Raw genomic sequence first — 13,208 nt, forward strand, 5'->3', positions numbered from 1 at the left:
AATGATAGTGAAATAAAAGTGAACATAATTGAATAACATAAATAGGAGAAGTTTTGTGTATAAAGAAAGATATATGAAAGAAAAACAAGTTACTAGTCTGGCGAGTGAAAACATATTTGAGCTAAGCTTCTTAGAATACAAGACCTCAATCTGATTTTCCACTAAAGCAAAGGAAATTATCTGCACAAATTACATAGAAACAGTTTCCTTAGATGCTATACATAATTTTGTGATGAAAACTACACTAAGAAAATTAAATATGTCCATCTGGATATTCACAATTTGTAACCAAATGAAATTAATTATCTGAAAACCCTTTGTAAACTAAATATTCACCACAGACACTTAATTCTTAAAGACATGGCTTTTCAGATAGAACATGTTGGTTTTATAATTATGAAGTTTTATATATATATATATACAATTTTATTTGCCAATTAAAAAAACTTAAATACAGTTTAACGTCTGAAGGTAACATTTTAAGCTAAGTTATAAAGCTTAAACTAAACATCATATTGTTTGTTTTGAAAGGGTTAAACTACTTACTTTCACAAAAGGAAAAAATACCACACTTCAAAGGGGAAAACTGTGAGATGGTACCTTGCATTCACTATTTCCATGAGGTTTCTACTGTCCCACACAACATGATACCTTATATCTTATATTCATCATTGGTCTGAAGCAATTTACTGATAATTTTTTAAAACCTATAATAAAATTAACTGTTTTCCTTGAGATACCAAATGGAACTACCAATCAAAATAATTTATTTATAGAGTTGAATAAACTTACTTTTTAAAACAAATTAAGGTTCATAGACACCATTTCTTGGCAAAAGTCTGTATCACCGATGAACTGTCTTGCAAAATGTAATGTTCACCCACATGCCCTCTTCATCTACAAGCAAGCAATTTTGACAGAACTAACTGGTGTATCTGTCAAAAATTATGAGAGTGGTAACTTTTGAAGATCCATACTCAATGAAAGCTTAGAGATCGTCTTGTTAACATGAAGGTAAACAAATGCAGACTATTTTTTTAAAGTACCTTGTGATGGCTGAAAAAATATTTCTGTTTCCTTTTTCTCCATATCTTCTTTATGTGGTTTATATCCTATAATAAAGTCTTCTTGAAACACATGAAGCAACTGTGTATTTGAGCCACACTACAAATATGAAAAAAAATGAAGAGGTTTTATCTTTGAAATTCCCTGTCTCCCATCTCCCATCCATCACCTCCCCAATGCTAATGCAGAAGAAATATATTTAACGATTTCTATTCTTTACCTACTACTAATTAGAAAGAAAAAAAGCAACAGAAAAAAATCATTAAAAACTACTTTCAAAGATGTCACAGCCAACAGCAGAATAGAAGAACTCTAGTAGAAACAAATCAACAGGTTTGCTTCTCAAAAAAACAAAAACAAAAAAGAAGCTACAAAAACCCAAATTTAAAGAGCAGTTAAGCAACCTTCACCACTTTGAGCCTGAAAGCATCAGATTCACAACTGACGGGGGAGGGCTGCACTAACTGTGTAAGACACACTAGACTACTACACAACTTCTAGTTTTTTCAATTCCACCGGAGAACCAAAAAACAAAACAAAACCCAGAGAGCTCCTCAAAGTACCCCAATAGCTCTGTCTAGTGGGAATTACCAGGGATCCTGTAACAGCCAGCAGGATGATACATGTCTAGAGAACTAAACTCACACATAACTAACTAGAACCCCTCAAAGGATGGATGAAACATCACTGTCAACTGCTATGCTCCATGACCATGTTTTAAGACTGTCACGAATGGCTACTTAGAACCTTAACGTGAACCGAAGTTCAAGGAAAGGCTACATCCAAAAGAAAGCTTATTTTGGAAGTGTATTAAGACAATCAGATGGCTCCCCCAGAGATTTCAAGAGAGGGAAGTAGCTATGATTATCTTGGCATTTGATGAGGAGTCAATAATCTTATAAAGGAAACCCTGCTTCTTTACATAATAGAAAGAAATAAAAGGATTATAATATTTGGTTGGGTCACACAATTTTATGAAAGTTATAGGGTATTTTGTGTTTCTATAGGTAAAAACATTAAAAATCTCTTCATATTCATTGTCTAGGAGGTCACCTCCCCAAGGGACAAAGAATAAATGAAAGTAAAGAGAAGGGTGATACCTTTATGGATATAGAAATCATACAACACACTGGGAACAAAGCTAGAAAGAATTTTAAACTTTGTCATTCATTATTGCTTACAGTTTACCAGGCCTTCTGTTAAAAACAGCCACAAGGAGCAGGGAAGAAAATGTTGAGCAAATATGAAGTAAAAAGACTGCTTTGTGAGAGTCTTTGCAAAGGTAATCAGTACAAAGGAGGCTAAAGCAGGGGATGAATTTAACATCCAATCCATTAAAAATTAACTTATCTATAGGAAGGAAGCCAACCCACGCTTCTACATCCCTATGGAGTAGAAAAAAGAAATCACAGGCTGAATCTGAAGAAAGGTGGGGCACTGGGGATTAAAAAGCATTTCCCAGGAGGTATTAGCAATATGGGTCTGGCAGCCCCAGTTCTGGTATCAAGAGATGATGTATTTTATCTATATTAGCAGAAATGACTACATTTTCCCCAACAGAAAGTGCAAAACACCAAAGAAAATTTATGATATAATTCTATACTTGCTTTTAACTACAGTTGGCTCTTTCTTCATTTCCTTGTTTAAAACTATTGGTAGCTTCCTTACCAAACTAAACCTTTTCACATTTGGAATGAATGTTAGTTCTATCCCTTAATACATAAACATAGTCCTAAAGAAACAAATATCCTGAGGGCTAAAATGGGTTTTACATCTCCCTGTAGGGAGAAGGGTTCTCCTTATTTTCTAGGTAGTAGCTAGGGAGGAATACTGAATTCACAAAGGACCTGTGATTAAAAAGTTTATGTTCACTTTGATCTGACTTTTATCTGCATTTTAAAGGACTTCATAAAAGTACTCAACATGGGGCCTAACAAGGCAAACACTCTGAAGCTGAGGTTACCCTCTACTGAGTTGAAAAGAGTAATAATATAAAACGAGAAACCACAACCCGATCCTCTATGCAGCTGCACTGTATTTTCTCTCAGCATTTCAAGATCAGGGTCATGGTTTCTCTAACTGAATCAAATTTCCTTTGCTACAAATACAATTCAACTGGAGAAGAATAATTCCTTTTTAAAAAAATTTTATTTAAATAGCTTTTGGGGTACAAGTGGTTTTTTTGTTACATGGATAAACTATATAGTAGTGAATTCTGAGATTTTAGTGTACCCATCACTCACGTAGTGTACACTGTACCTAACATGTGGTTTTTTAAATCCCTAGTTCCATTTCCACCCTCCCGCTTCTGAGTCTCTAAAGTCCATTATATCGCTCTGTATGCCTTTGCATACTCATAGCTTAGCTCCCACTTCGTAAGTGAGAATATATGGTTCTTGGTTTCCCAAGGAGAAAAATAATCCCTAAATCATTAGTAGATTTTCACTATGGGAATCAACTGAAGTTGTCTGCATTTAATAACAAACAAGAAAATTATTCTGAGAATGACATATATCATATACACATAAAACATCATGGGATAAAGTATATAATATCACCAATTCACAAGCATGTTTTTACTTGGTTGGTTATTGCATCGAGTTCAATAATGCAGCCAGGTCGAGCTGTAGACTGTTGGCTCACAATATTAAACACTTCTCCAATAAGTTTCTGTAAATAAAAAACACAAAATGTTAATGGCCAACAACTTATAATCTACTGTCAATATGATACAGTATCTTGGACATTTAAGGCTCCCTCTAAATAGTCACTGATTGACAATGGAATGTGATAAATTCAAAGAAATATTTCAACTTTCTAAACTCATTCTCATGTTAACTCTAAAGTTAAGCGGAGAGAAAACTCTATAGTGTTTACAAAAATAACATATAACTTCAAGGCATCATATCTTCTTCATTTCTGCAACCTTAAAGCCCAAGACAGACATGACTAAAGATCTGGCCCAATGCCTGAGTGGTGTGCAGACGTGCAATGACATTTAAAAGTACAACCCTGCCAGACTGAAGGTAAGGGCAATGGTTGAGAAGAAGTGGGACTGTGTCTTGGGATAAAGATGTAGGAACTAACACATGAAGCCTAACTTTGGAACCCCAAAGCCCCAAAACTTTCTGCTAAAAAGAACAGTCCTCCTCACCTATGTTCCAACCAACTTTCTCTTGCATAAAAACCTTTCAGTAATTTCATCTGAAACGGTTGCCTCAGAAAGAAATGCCCATTCTCCTCAGCACCCACCTTTACTACTTTTCACTACCTCAAAAAGGCCAATAAGAGGGGTTAGAGGCTAGCTTCACCTAGATATAAGTACAAGATAGGGGAGAAAACAGCATATATACTGGAGTTGTAGAAACTTTATTTGTATCAGTAGGATTCCAGAGAGCATCTAAGAAAATGGATTCTAGGGTTATTAGATCAAAAGAAAAAAAATATGTAGTTAGGTAGGGCTGAATTTATTGATATGGGTATGTTCACCCAAGATTCATGATTTAAAGTGTTAGCTCAGACATTTAGAAATGGTGTTAACAGGGCCAGGCGCGGTGGCTCACGCCTGTAATCCCAGCACTTTGAGAGGCTGAGGCAGGTGGATCACCTGAGGTCAGGAGTTAGAGACCAGCCTGGCCAACATGGTGAAACCCCTCTCTATTAAAAATATAAAAATTTGTGGGGAGTGATGGAGGGCACCTATAATCCCAGCTATTCAGGAGGCTGAGGCAGGAGAATCACCTGAACCTGGGAGGCGGACGTTGCAGTGAGCCGAGATTGCGCCACTGCACTCTAGCCTGGGCAACAGGGTGAGACTCCATCAAAAAAAAGAAAAAAGAAAAGAAAAAGAAATGGTGTTAACAGTCTGCTGGGTTTGTTCACTGAAATCTGGACTCAACTGTGGCCTATAGTTGGTGAGGTGAAAACAGTGAAATTTTTGTAGCACACAACAAAGCTTTGCTACTCAAAGTGTAGTCAATGGACCAGCAGTGACAGGAAGATTTTTATGAATGTATACTTACTTCCTGAAACTAAGACATCTGTGTTTTAACGAGACTTACATAGGATTCATGTGTATACTAAAGTTTAAGTAGTACTGCTGTAGATCACTTGTTCTCAATCTTGGCTGCACACTGAATCACCTGGAGAGCTTTAACAATCAATGATGCTTAGGTCCCATCTACAGATTGAGGTGCTGCCAAATGTGCAGCCAAGGTTGAGATCCCCTCACAGGAATAGATATGTATTCCAGCTAAGGATCTGCTTTCCCTGCCCACAACTCTCTGCCAGTACTATAATTAACAGACTTTCTGAACACTACACTACAGAATTCCAGAATTCTACAGAATCTCACTCAACATCACCCCCAACAAGGAACTCATTTTATAGTGGAAGACACTACTGGAAATTAGAATGAAGTGAAGCATTCACCCAGGGTGCAAAATTTAAAAGCGTGCTCAAAAATTCAATAATCAAGAAAAATAATATTTTAATGCAATACTTTTAAAATCAAAATGTAAACAATCCATAATGAGCAAAATATCAAACATTTACATACAGAACCCAGTAGTATCTTAATGAGCCATATTGATGCCATTAATGTGCATCAAAACTGCACATACGTGTTTTGATTTTTTTTTTTAATGGTTAATATTTTTCTTTTTTTTGCTCTACTGGCCTCCAATTTCCAGGCTCAAGTGGTCCTTCTACCTCAGCCTCCCAAGTAACTAGGACTACAGATGCACACAACCATGCCTGACAAATTTTTTAATTTGTTTGTAGAGACAGGGTCTCACTATGTTGCTCAGGCTGGTCTCAAACTCTTGGCCTCAAGCAATCCTCCCACCTCAGCCTCCCAAAGCACTGGGATTACAGGCATACCACTGCGCCTGGCTGTAGTTAACATTTTCCCGGAACATTAAAGTAGCTGAAAAATACTAAAAATTGAAAAGTAGGTGCATTAAAACTCACGTATTACTTTAAGTTTAAATTTATTTATACCAGAAATTTGACTAATTATAGTTTCATTTTTTTGGCTTTAATGGAAACAAACACATTAATAATATTTTCAAAATCTCTTTCTTTGATTATCTGGTTTTGACAAAGTCTCTTTTTTTTTTTTCAGATGGAGTTTCACTCTTGTTGCCCAGGCTGAAATGCAATGGCATGGTCTCGGCTCACTACAACCTCCGCCTCCCGAGTTCAAGTGATTCGCCTGGCTAATTTAGTATTTTTAGTAGAGACGGGGTTTCTCCATGTTGGTCAGGCTGGTCTCAAACTCCTGACCTCAGGTGATCCACCTGCCTTGGCCTCCCAAAGTGCTGGGATTACAGTTTTTGTTGTTGTTGTTGTTGTTGTTTTGAGACAGAGTCTTACTCTGTTGCCCAGGCTGGAGTGCAGTGGCGTGACCTCGGCTCACTGCAACCTCTGCCTCCTGGGTTCAAGCAATTCTCATGTCTCAGCCTCCCCAGTAGCTGGGACTACAGGTGCACGCCACCACACCTGGCTAATTTCTATATTTTTAGTAGAGACAGGGTTTCACCATGTTGGCCAGGCTGGTCGCTAACTCTTGACCTCAGGTGATCCACCCACCTCGGCCTCCCAAAGTGCTGGGATTACAGGCATGAGCCACCACACACAGCCCTGAATTACATTTTAAGGGCATCATTCTAACCCCTGTGTTGAGAACAGACTTTGAGAAAGCAGAGCAAAATCATAAAGGAAAGCAATACAAATTGTTTCACACTCTAACCTGTAACTTCCTATCCAGTCTCAGCTATTTCCAGCAGCCATTCACATTCTATGCTACGGCTGTAATAAACTACTTACAGCTTACTATGCATATTCTTATACCTGTGTGCATTTTTAGTTGCTGTTATCTCTACCTGAAATATCCTTTTCCTCCTTCACTTTCACATCTTACCCATTCAGTAAGTCTCATCTCAGATATCTCCACCAGAAATTCTTTCCTGACCACCACAATCTGGATTAAGAGTTGCTTCTAACTATAGGAAAAGCCATCTTATCTGACAGCATTGGACAGAGAGAGGATAAATCACTCAGCAAGGTCAGTTAACCCAGAGAATCATTTTTAAAATAATATGTATACTTTAAACATTTTGTTTTATTTTAAACATAAACATATATAAATAACTGATATTTTGGTGTTGAGTAAGAGTATGGGCTTGCTAATGGGAATTACAGGTCTTTCTTGCTTATGCCACCCCTGTAAGGCCTTGGCTGTATTTTTCAGTTCTTTAAATGGAAGTAGGCTGGACACGGTAGCTCACACCTGTAATCCCAGCACTTTGGGAGGCCAAGCTGGGTGAATCACCTGAGGTCAAAAGTTCGAAACCAGCCTGGCCAACATGGTGAAAACCCCATATCTACTAAAAATACAAAAATTAGTCAGGCATGACAGTGCGCACCTGTAATCACAGCTATTTGGGAGGCTGAGGCAGGAGTATCGTTTGAACCTGGGAGGCAGAGGTTGCAGTGAGCCGAGACTGTGCCACTGCACTCCAGCCTGGACGACAGAGCAACATTTGGACTCAAAATAAATAAATACATACATACATACATACATACATACATACATACATAGGAGTAAAAACATAAAGACACCTACAAAGCACTTTGAGTGCAGTTTTTCTTAAACATTTTCCTCCTGAATCTTTTACAGTTGTTTTGACCATGCCTAATTAAAGAATGATTTTTAGCAAAATTGCTTCCAAAGCACTTGTTGTTTTTATAAAAACATTCACATTTTTATACTCACATTTCATCAATTTATGTAATAATTAAGTTACAGAATGACACTAATCTGTGCAACTTGACATATACAAGGTTGAAAATAAACACAGCTGGCTCTTGAGAGACAGTCAACGTAGTTGCAAGAGCTTGGTCTCTAGAGCTAGGTTGCCTGGGTTCGAATCCTGATTCTACCATTGCTAGCTGACTAAACTGGGACAATTAATTACGTTTCTCTATGCTTCAGTGTCCTTACCTCTAAAGTATGGACAGTAATATTACATTTTTCTTAAGGTTACCAGGAAGGTTAAGTGAGTTAATATATGTAAAGCATTTAGAAGAGAGCCTGACATACAATAATCACTAGATAAAAGTTTGCCAGCAGCAGCAGCAGCAGCAGCACTTTTTTTCATGTTAAGTAACTTTCACAGCTATTATTATTGTTAAGGTTATAAGTCAACTTGTGGAATCAACAAAGCCTGGTATACTATTCCCTATGAGCATCCATCCTATATTTTATAGAGGGAATGGACAGCATCAATGAATCCAATGAGTTGGCTTAAGTGAAGGCCAATTAAATGAATTTCACATCCTGAAATCTGCCTTTTCTTCTAATTTACCACTTATTACATACTATATGTACATATTTACATGACTCTATAGATACAAGATCCTTGAAAGTAGGGACTACTTCTATTCATTTTAACACTATTAGCACCTGGTACAATATGCATATTTATTCTTCCATGTACTATAGGTTATGCACAGTGAGTCCTCAATAAAAATTAAAGATTGAGTAAATAAATTACTGAGTGAAAACAAATTACACTTTAGATCATTCCTACTTTAAAAGCTTCTTTTTACTAATAGCAGCACACACTATACCATCCTATCTTTCAACACAACTTCTCCCTTATTTATTTGTAGAATATCTTAGTAAGTATTCACTAAATACCTGAATGAATGGATCTCACCAATCTAGCATCACTGGGTGAAGATAATCAAAAGCTTATTTTTTAGGCACCAAAACAACTGTATCTTTGATATTTTAAATGGAATTTTTTTTTAAAAAAGCTTAATCCCTGTCTTCATAAACAGCTTGCTAAACATAAGTCTCTTCTTGATGACTGGCAGTCACATTTATGAACATTAACTATTACTAATGCCTTTAGAGATCTAATGACTTCAAGTACTGTCTTTGTAATAATAAATCCCAAACGTGCACTGATACCTAATGTGAAACATTAGGAATATCTCCAATTGCCTGTAAAACAGGTATCTAAACCAAACTTAGGGGCTGGGCACGGTGGTTCACGCCTGTAATCCCAGCACTTGGGAGGCCGAGGCAGCCGGATCACTTAAGGTCTGGAGTTCAAGACCAGCCTGGCCAATATGGTGGAACTTCATATCTACTAAAAATACAAAAATTAGCCAGGCATGGTGGCACACGCCTGTAGTCCCAGCTACTCAGGAGGCTGAGGCACAAGAATCGCTTGATCCCGGGAGGCGGAGGTTGCAGTGAGCCGAGATCATGCCACTGCACTCCAGCCCGGGAAACAGAGCAAGACTCTGTCTCGAAAAATAAACAAACAAATAAACCAAACTTAGGAAACTAAAACCAAGGTCATCTTACATTCAATGTGTCCAAAATTTAAGTCATTGTTAATACCTCAAAACTATCTTGCCATAGCTACTGGAACAACTGTCACAAACTAGAAACCTCAGAATCCTCTGTTTTCATGTCCATTTCAAGCAACTACTAAGCTCTGCTCCTCTCCTTTCCTAGACTATGAAATCCCACTTTCAATCAGGTTTGTTTTACCACAAACTTAGCTGACCTCAAGAGACTCCCTGCTATCTGCTATCTTCATGCTTCCGGTACCTACCAATTCTACTCTACCCTGCAAATTAATCACTGTATTTCCCTTCTTGTGCTCCCTAAATCTACCCCTCTATCTACAGAACAATATTTATAGCTTTCAAGTATCTGTTACAAAATTTTTAAAAAGCTAGCCTTTACTTGGCATCTACTAAAAATCTCATTTGAGGAATAGGAGAGCATGTGACGACTTGCTACATTTTGCCTCAGAATTAATAGAAGTAAGTAGGAGAACTGCTATTGTATTAAGAAAATCAAAACGATGAGCAGAAACAATGGAAATGTGACAGAAAGTAGTCACGTCATCTTAAGAGTTTAAGATTGAAAATAAGGGCAAGACTCTATAGTTGATATTTTAGAAAGGTTAAAAAATCCCAGAATGCCTTATAGTATGGGGGTCTCAAAGTCAAAATGGCTCAAGGAAGTCTGGAGGCTCAAGAGACTTTGAAAGTTCCCGACTATGCAACTACAAATATAACTGATGAGAAAAGAAAGTTGATCAGAGTAGTGGGTTAAATAGTATCCTCCCAAAATTCATGTCCACTCAGCATCTCGGAATGTAACCTTGGTTTGGAAGTAGGGTCTTGCAGACATAACTAGTTTAAGAAAAGGTCATACTGGATTACAGCAGGTGCAAAATCTAATGACTGGTGTCCTTACAAAAAAATGATACACAGAGACTCTCAGATGGAAGAAGGCCATGTGAAGACAGAGGCGGACCGCAGTGATGCAGCTACAAGCCAAAGAACACAAAGGACTGCCAGGAGCAATCTAGGAAGAGGCAAGGAAGGATCCTCCCCTTGAATATTAGAAAGAGCATGGCCTTGCCAACACCTTGAATTTGAACTAAACGTATATACACCAAAGAACAGTGCTGTAAACTATGTGAAGCAAAAACTTATAGAAGTAAAAGGAGAAACAGACAAATTCACAATTATAGTTGGAGACTGCAATACCTCGCTCTCAAGACTGGATAGAACGATTGGGGAGAAAATCAGTAAAGATACAGAAGAACACCATCAATCAACAACATCATCAATCAAAATAAGATTAACTAACATTTATAGAACACTCTACCCAACAACAAGAAAATACACATTCTTCTAAGTGCTAGTGAGTGGAACTTATACTAAAATAGACCACGTCCTGGGCCATGAAACAAACTTCAACAAACTAAAAAGGACTGAAATCATACAGTACATTTTTCTACCCTGACGGAATCAAACTGGAAATTATTAACAGGACACTTGGATGCTAAATCATACACTTCTAACTAATCGAGGGTCAAAGAGAAGTTCTCAAGGGAAATCAAAACATATCTTGAACTAAATGAAAATTAAAATGCTACATATAAAATATTAAAGCAGTGCTGAGAGAAAATTTGTAGGCACTAAATGTATACCTTAGAAAATTTTTTTAAAAATTAAAATCATTAAGCTAAGCTCCTGTCTCATAAATCTAGCAAAAAAAGAACCAAAAAAAAGAAAAGCCCAAAGCAAGCAGAAGGAAGGAAGCAATAAAGAGTAAAAATCAATGAAGACAAAAATGAAAACATTACAGAAACAAAGAGCTCAATTAAACAACAAGTTGATTCTTTCAAAATATCAAGAAAATTAACAAACCTAGAGAACTTCCTCAACTTAATAAAGAATATCTACAAACAACCCAACAGCTGGAGGCAGGAGAAGAGGAAGATGGCAGAATAGAAGGCTCCACCAATTGTCCCCCCAGCAAAAACACCAATTTAAACACTACATGAAAAAAAACACCTTCATAAGAACCAAAAACCAGGTAAGCACTCACAGTACCCAGTTTTAACTTCATTATCACTGAAAGAGGCACGGAAGAGGTAGGAAAAACACTCTTGAATCACCAACACCACCCTTCTCCCATACCCTGCAGCAGCAGCAGCAAGGTGCTGAGTTTCCGTGTCCTGGGGAAAGGAAGAGCAAGCAAGTGTGAGCACTGAAGTCAGTGCTACCTTGTTATATAGCAGAAAGAGAAACCAGACCAAACTCAGCTGACACTCGCCCATGGAGGGAGCCCTATCCAGAGGGGAATCGCTGATCCCATTTGTCTGAGCTTGATTCCCCAAAAGCCTTGCCACCACAAGGCTCAGGTGCTCTGGGGACTTAAATAAACTTGAAAGGCACTCTAGGCCACAAGGTCTGCAACTCCTAGATGAGTCCTAGTGCTGAACTGGGCCAAAGACAGTGGGCCTGGGAGGCATGCAACCTACTGAGACACCAGGCGGGATGGCTAAAAACGTGCCGGCATCATCCCTTCCCTAACCCCCAGGCTGTACAGCTCACGGCTTCAAAGAGACTCCTTCCTTCTGCTTGAGGAGAGGGGACAGAAGAGTGGGGAGGATTTTGTTTTGCCTCTTGGATACCAGCTCAGCCACAGCAGGATAAGGCACTAGTCAGAGTCATGAGGCTCCCTTTCCAGGCCCTATCTCCCACATGACATTTTTAGACACACCCTGGGCCAGAAAGGAACCCACTGCCATGAAGGGAAAGACCCCTGGCAGGATTCATCACCTGCTAACTGAAGAGCCTTTGGGCCCTGAATAACCAGCAGCAATATCCAGGTACTCTGACGAGGGTCTTGCATGAGACTCTGAGACTGGCTGGCTTGAGGTGAGACTCAGCACATTCCCAGCTATGGTAGCTACAGGGCAAGACTCCTGCTTGAGAAAAGCAGGGGCAACGTGCTCACTTCGACAGCACATATACTAAAATTGGAGAGAAGTAGAGGCAAAACTAAAGGGAACTTTGTCTTGCATCTTAGGTACCAGCTTGGCCACAAGGGAGTAGAGCACCAAGCAGGCTCTTGGAGTCCCCAATTCTAGGACTTGGCTCTTAGACAACATTTCTGGATCTTCTGTGGGCCAGAAGGGAGCCCAATGCCCTGAAATGGTGAGTCTCAGACCAGGCAGCATTTACCACAAGCTAACCAAAGAGCCCTTGGTCCTTAAGAAAACATTGGTAGTAGTCTGGAAGTACTCCCTGTAGGCCTGAGGTCATGGTGGCCACAGGGTAAGGTTCATCTGCCTTTGGAAAGGGGAGAGAAGGGTGGGAAGGACTGTGTCTTGTGGTTTGAGTACCAGCTCAGCCACGGTACAATAGAACACCAGGTAGACTTCTAAGGTTATTGACTCTGCTCCCTACCTCCCAGATGGTACTTCTAGACCAGCCCAGTGCATGGGGGAAATCATCACCCTAAAGGGAAGGACACAGGCCTGGCTGACTTTGCTACCTGCAGACTGTAGGAGCCCCAGGGCTTTGAGAGAACATAGGCAGTAGCTGGGGAGTGATTACAGCTGGCTTTGGGCAAGAACCAGTGCTGTGCTGGCTTCAGGCATGACCCAGCACAGTACTATAGGTGATGGCCACAGGGGTGCATGTGTCACTCCACTACCATCTCTAGGTGGCTCAGAAAAGAGAGACAGAAAGAGAAAGAGAGAAGGAGAGAGAGGTGAGAGATGGGGGAGAGGGGAGAGAGAGATGGGGGG

General features: G+C 39.1%; 1 protein-coding gene across 1 annotated transcript in view; it reads right to left on the reverse strand.

Annotated features, from left to right (window-relative positions):
• Positions 1-1,046: 1,046 nt before the first annotated feature.
• The window catches only part of LOC108523666 (dmX-like protein 2), a gene marked incomplete at its 3' end in the record, with an annotated part of 105,484 nt that continues 93,322 nt past the window's right edge, over positions 1,047-13,208 (reverse strand). Inside the window, exons 14-15 of the mRNA XM_017864385.1 lie at positions 3,646-3,735; positions 1,047-1,164 (exon numbers count right to left, since the gene is read on the reverse strand). Coding sequence (XP_017719874.1) covers positions 1,047-1,164; positions 3,646-3,735 — 208 coding nt within the window. The remainder of the gene's footprint in view (positions 1,165-3,645; positions 3,736-13,208) is intronic.

The sequence above is a fragment of the Rhinopithecus bieti genome, unplaced genomic scaffold (assembly GCF_001698545.2).
Source record: "Rhinopithecus bieti isolate Rb0 unplaced genomic scaffold, ASM169854v2 scaffold_76255, whole genome shotgun sequence".
Classification (NCBI taxonomy): domain Eukaryota; kingdom Metazoa; phylum Chordata; class Mammalia; order Primates; family Cercopithecidae; genus Rhinopithecus; species Rhinopithecus bieti.